Raw genomic sequence first — 6,831 nt, 5'->3', positions numbered from 1 at the left:
AAAATACACACAGATTTTTGTATCATAAATTTATATATTTTTAATTAAATTTTTGTAAAATATTTATTTTATTTAATATTTTTCATGTATTTTGCGTTTTTTGTTTTAAAAAAATGTCGATTAGCGTACGAGGGACGTAATAAGTAAGGAAAACAAAAGAACTTGTTTGCTACTGTTCATAAACTATGAGAAGTATTTTAAAAACAAAAATAGGTAAAAATCCAATAATTAAATTCCATTTTATCAAAACAAGTTTTATTTTCCATTTCTATCTCTCAAATATATTAAAATAACATCATTAAAATCAATTATCCATTTTAAAATTTACAGAAAATATATATATATATATATATATATATATATATTTATTTATTTAAATTTTTTTATTCTTGAGAGAGATACCAAAACAAGTTATATTTCAAAGAGTAAGAAAAATCAAAGTGCATATTACTACTTGATTATTTTCTACATCCAACACAACTTAATTTTCCAATCCATTAAGATGATATCATTATAATTAATTACTATATTCAAAATATCATTAACTTAATTTTGTTAGAATTTTATCCTTAAAAATTATAAAGAGATTTAACCGAAAAGGTATATTTTAATCTTAACTTCTTAAACAATTTGAAACTAGTAGACGTATTAGAACATTTTTAAACTCATTTATAAATAAAAAGTGAAAACAGACATCCACCCCAAACATGGCCTTAGATAATAGACGTGATGGTTATGTTGTTTATACCAAGAAACACAACGTCACAAACAATTCGCAGATAAGAAAACAAACTCCACTATAGTATACCTACACCCAAGAGAAAAAAAAAACAAAAAAGGCTCTGCAACCAAAATCCTTTTCGAACTGGTAGTAAATATCCTGTTTATGCAACTGAAAAATCTTCGTGAAGCAACTTCCCTGAGGTAAAATTTATAGTCCCTAATTGTTCATTGTTGACTATCCAACATTTGCACCACAATATTAGTCTAAACATCCTCCACTTGCAAAGTAAATCGTGCAAAATGGAGACAAGTGATGGGATCAGTTGAACAGCCCTGGGTTTAGCCAATCCCTGCAAACAATAGAATATGTACATCGTATTCGTATGTCAGTCATAGCTGCCAGATAAATAAAATGGTAGGGAAAAAACGAAATGCTGCAAGGCAAAAGCACTCACTTGCTAATGTCATCCAAATGATCATCAAAATCTACAATTCCATTCCACTTCTCAGTTGCAATATAGTCCAATAAGACTACATTTGCCGATGGCTCTTTGAGAGAGAAACGGTTTGCATCAGAGGAAACCAACTTCCAGTTCTTAGATGTATCCCTAACATAAAGCTAAACCATAAGAAAAAGGTAATCTTGGTTAATGTAACCGACCAAAAGGCGTCTCTTTACATTGAGGGAGCCATGTATCATAAACTCTTGCAACTATAATTATGTATAATGTAGATACTGGTCTTCTTTTTTAACAAACAAGGGTGTTTTCTGAACGAACCATTAATTTTTGTAACTATAAAAAACAAATAACAAGACTCGTTTGTAATTAGTGCAATGTTGGATGAAGCTTAACACCTTTGAGGTTGTATCCTGTATAATCATGCAAAGAGTGCACATTAGACAACATTACTGATTCATTCCCCCAGTCCTTAAATTGGAAAAATCTTGGAACATGTTTCGTTTAGCTTAGCTTAGAGAAATACTTGTTTTTTGCTAGCTTTCCTCATACAACTTTTGAAAAACAAAATCATCTCCCCCAAAGAGTGGTTCCCAAATATGCTGCAGTATGTTGCAAATCAAAAATGAATATCCCTCTCTTTTGACTTATGAAAAAACAAGAGAAAATGGATCACAACATTAATCAGAAACTTGACTTGTGAAACCCCACACATCAAGATAAAAGCCACCGATTTGAAGTTAAGCTTCGAGATACAGCAGTTTTGTAAAAAATAAAGTGATTGATGTACCAAAATAAGCCCCCAGAACAAGACAAGCAAACCAACAAACATGAGCAAACAGCCAATTGTCCAGTGTTAAAGTGAACTACAGAACTTCGGTCTTGCTTGGATAAAGTTACACACTTATAAGAGAAGACAATAAGAAATTAAAATCAATTGAACTTCCCCCATTAGTTAAAATCAACTTCTAACAACAGCTCTGAAAAAAGTTACATCGGAAAAATTCTATAAAAGTTAAAATGCATAAGCCAATTTTATCTTATGAGAGAAGCGCAATCCATTTTACCTTCTTATTTTCTTCTACAGTAATTAATTATAAGTATATCCAAAAATTTATTATATTCTAGCAAGTTCATAGGTTTTCGTGATTCCATTACAAAGACGAGGTTCTTTAGTTCATTCACAAATAAGCTTGGGTATGTATATTTCTATGTTTAGATTGACATCAGGATTTCTATATTATCTAAAGAAGCCAAAATAAAATTCATAAAGTGGATAACAAATAGAAATCATCGGTCATGACAAATGCGGTTTCCAACACTAAAATCGCTAACCTGCATTATGGCACTACGTTCCTTGCTCTTTTTCAAAGCATCAAGCTTCTTGTTATCTAACTGCAAATAATTGAAGAGGAACAGAAGAATGATAAGCAAGAGGAGATAATTAAAACCAAAAATACCAAAAAGTAAGAATAAATTCAACAACAAATTAGCAAACTCTAAAATTAAATGCAACAACAAACCAATAGAACGGCGGCTTGAGGAAAGTAGCGGCATATGTGGTCACCGATATTTTTGGCCACACTTCCAAGCTCACTGTCATCAGATCTCTCATTCGCGTGAAAATAGCCCACTATGTTCAACCCTTTTGCAGAAAAATATTCCTCTATCTATCTCACAAAAATAGTGTGATTGTAAAAAGGAAAAATCAGCAAACTACAGAGAAGTAAAGGAAAACTTAATAGATACCCATAAGAAAAAAAATATAAGCCCAGTTGACCAGGTTACACGTTGATTAAGAAAGCATACATCTTTGTGAGTAATTTTGTAAATAATCATATAGGACCAAAACTGAGTGAAAAAACAAAATTGATGCAAAAAGCCCTAGAGAGAGAACCAGAATGAGAGATATCTCCAATTGCGGAAGTAGAGGAATGTGAGAGTGGAAGAGAGGGACGGCATCGGCGATCTCGACGACGTCGTTGGAAGGGGAGATGCGACCGATCAAGATGCCGTTGACGGCGGAGGTTGGGTGTTTGAGGGAGTGAAGCACGAGTTTGATGTAAGCGTTTTGTGCGATCTCGTACCTCAATCCGTTGCTACCCATGGCTAAGATTCTCGACACAAAGGTTTAAGGTCTCCGTTCTGCGCAGATGCAATCAACTATCAACTGTTGTGGACTTCGCACTTCGCCACAAATTCAAACGACGTCGTTTTGTCACGGTCCTATCCTTCGCAATCCTGCAATTGCAATCCTCCATCGGCATCTAAAGCTTGTCAGGCCTGGGTCAGTAGTTCTTGGGCATGGGCCCAATTATTACACGGACCATGGCCTTCAAAAGATGGGCCCTGAAAAAAATTTGGGAGTATTTTACTATTTGAAACTCGGTTAATAGGTTAACCTTTTAGGATCAACTACTGTGGGACTATTATCATAATCCTACCTTTCTTTCATATTCATCAACTAGTTTGAAACCTTAACATTATATTTTAATTGATGGTATATACAATATAATATAAGAAATAATTTTAATAAAAACTGAAAAATATTTGTATTGTATTTGAAAAGATCGTTAAAAGTTTGAGTAAAAATAATAATTTTTTTATTACTATTTTTGAGGTATTTAAAGATGATATTTATATTTAATTACTTTGGTGTTTTTTAATAAATTGAGTGGATGAATACTTTTTTATGTTCCTTCGTTATAATATTTTTTATTTACTTTTTATGTGTAAATTAATAATAACAAATTAATTTGAACTAAAATATGAATTATTGTTTAAAAATTTAACTTAAGTACTATTTAAAATAAATAAACTTGAATATTTAAAATGGTTAAAATAGTTGTGAGGGAAAAAAATTAATAGATTGGGCTGTAATCTCTTGTATTCTACACCTTTGTTTAAAAGTAATAAATTTATTGTGTTTTCATTCTAAAAATGAAATGTCAAATATTTAGTTGAATTTATATAAATAAAATATAATTTCCTTTTAAAATTAAGATGCAGGTTATTAAATGCAATATTATATATAACTTTATTATTCTTTTAACATTTAATTAAAACATGCATTAGTTTAATTTTGAAAAATCTAAATTCAAATATTTGGATTGTATGACTCTGTGTTAATTGCTGTAATATAAAGTTTGAATCTTTATATTTAGTTTATTCAAGTTTAAAATTAAATATTGTTTTTCAAGTTCAATTTTTATTAAAAATTACGCTTTTATAAATAAATTAAATGATTATAACCCCTTTTTTTCATCTTTTGTCAATAAATTTAAATATAAAAAATTGGTAACTTGTTACTTTATATATAACTTACACATGTTATTTTTAATATAATTATATACTTAATAATTTCGATCATTTTTATCTATGAAATACAATAAATATAATTTTGACATTACATAAAACACAAACAACCATAAACTAAAAGCCGGTATTTCAAAAATTTATTTTTATCTTTTATTTTATTGTCATCATTCATAATATCTATCTAAGGGAAACCTTTTAACTCGCATTCTAGATAGATCAAAATTTAAGTAATTACAACTATTTCAAAAAAATAAACTTTAATGTAAATTTTAAATTGATATATCTTTTCATGTGTAACAAAGAAAAATATAACCTAAAATTTATTTATAAATACTTGGATTTTGGGTATTTAGAAATGAATTGTCATTATATTTATAATTATGACAAATTTTATTCACATTAAAATAATTACAAAATTATAAACAATATATATATATATATATATATATATATATATATATAAATGTTAAAGAAATGCATGTACAAGTCTAATTCAACTTTTAAAAAATAACTTGATGAAGTTTACATTCACTTATATAATGTAAATCGATCTTTCGTACTTTTGATATCATGTTAACTTATGTCTCTTTATTCACAAATCATTAATATAACTATTGTTATACAAATTAAGGAAAAGTTACAATCAATTGTCTCTTACTATTTTGTAAAAGACTAATATTGTTTTATGACAATGATTGCATGTGAGTTTAACTGACTCAAATAGTTACTTTGATATTTGGTATTATCGATTGCAAAAGGATGTGATTGTGTTGTGATAGTAAATCAACATTACATATAACTCAAAATATGATTTTTCACGAAAAAACAAAATATATTAAAGTTGATTTTCATTTTGTCTACAATAAAGTAACAATTTTTATCATTTTCACATGTTCATACTAAGATATAAGTAACAGACATTATAACATCTCATTTTAACAGTATACAGCTACTAAAAGAAATATCACACCATTAAGATCATTGATCAACAAAGACTCTTATAGAAGACTCAAACATTACATACAAGCCAAGATGGTCCACGTATACAAAAGAAACATACGAACAAAGAAAATGGAAGAAAAAACCAAGTTACTCTATTTGAAAAACTGATTAAACAAAAGTAGAAAGCTTGCCTTAAAGATAACCCTAACAATCTTTAATACTCAAATACATGAATATACTATTAGAAAGTCTATAAAAAAAGAAAGAAAGCTGTAAAAGAAAAATGGTTTTTGAAAAATTATGTACTTTTATGATGACAAAATTCGTTTATAAAAATTATATTTATACTCTAAATTATTATTATTAAAACAATCGAGTTTTACCATTTTAATTCGTCATCGTTCTAAAACATATTTTTTAAACTTTTATAAATATTTTTACACAATAAAAAAAATATATGATACGAGTCTCTTATGTTATTCTAGGTGTTTATAAACTTAAAGGGATATTGAAATAGGAGAATTGTGAATATTAATTTTATTTATCATTGCTTTAATATGTGTTGCAGAATCCTATGGTATATATTTATATTGACAACTTGATGAATAAAAGGACATGAGTTTTATTATAGTAAAACTTATTAAAAAATTATAAATAGACAAATACGTGTATAATAAGATGCCATGCAAGGAAATTATACAATAAAAAAAATCATATTTAGCTTGATATAGAAAACATCAAATATAAGATTTTCTTAAATAAATAATTTCTAATATATATATATATATATATATATAAACATATACATACAGATAAAACTTTTAGGATTTAAATTAGAAGTAACTTATAAGTGTCGACTTTATAAAACCATCTAATTGCAAATAAATGTCATTTGTAACAATAATACAGCTGTTAATATCAGTTAATATACCAATACATAAATGTTTGATCAAATAATAGTTTTACATATAAACTACATTAACTACAAATATCATTAGCTTTCAAAATATATCACGACAAAAAAAAATGTCATTTAATTTATACATTTATTAGTATAACTTTTAGTTTACTACTTCCCAGTATCTAATATCAGTATAAATGAAATTTAATTTAAAATTAATTGAATATCATTTAATAACACACTTGCATTATATAATAAATATGAAATTGTGAATTTGAAATGTAAAATATTACATAGTTAATGTAAGATTCGTAATAAATAAAATAATTATTGATTTTAGTATTTTATTTAATTGCGTGATTTATAATTTTACATGGTCAATTGTGATGTGTTATTGGATAATGAAATTATGGTTGAATGAATATGAGTTATGTTTAATTTCCTGCAGCCTAGTAAGGCTTTTTATTTTGATGAGGTATGGTGGGGTCC

General features: G+C 27.3%; 1 protein-coding gene across 2 annotated transcripts; it reads right to left on the bottom strand.

Moving 5' to 3' along the window:
- Positions 1-695: 695 nt before the first annotated feature.
- On the bottom strand, positions 696-3,431 carry LOC106763036 (ER membrane protein complex subunit 8/9 homolog). Of its 2 annotated transcripts, XM_014647194.2 has the most exons (5): positions 3,079-3,430; positions 2,705-2,851; positions 2,517-2,576; positions 1,179-1,342; positions 696-1,073 (listed from the first exon to the last, which is right to left on the bottom strand). In XM_014647194.2, the coding sequence occupies exons 1-5, from the start codon at positions 3,286-3,288 to the stop codon at positions 1,043-1,045; spliced, it is 612 nt and encodes a 203-aa protein (XP_014502680.1). In that variant the 5' UTR covers positions 3,289-3,430; the 3' UTR covers positions 696-1,042. The 2 variants fall into 2 exon arrangements, with proteins under 2 accessions (XP_014502680.1, XP_022637503.1); XM_022781782.1 differs by lacking the exon at positions 696-1,073 and having other exon boundaries at positions 1,185-1,331; positions 3,079-3,431.
- Between the last annotated feature and the right edge of the window lie 3,400 nt (positions 3,432-6,831).

Source organism: Vigna radiata, chromosome 6, assembly GCF_000741045.1.
Source record: "Vigna radiata var. radiata cultivar VC1973A chromosome 6, Vradiata_ver6, whole genome shotgun sequence".
Taxonomy (NCBI): Eukaryota; Viridiplantae; Streptophyta; class Magnoliopsida; order Fabales; family Fabaceae; genus Vigna; species Vigna radiata.
The sequence above is the reverse complement of the archived record's forward strand: the minus strand, read 5'-3'. Positions and strand labels throughout refer to the sequence as shown.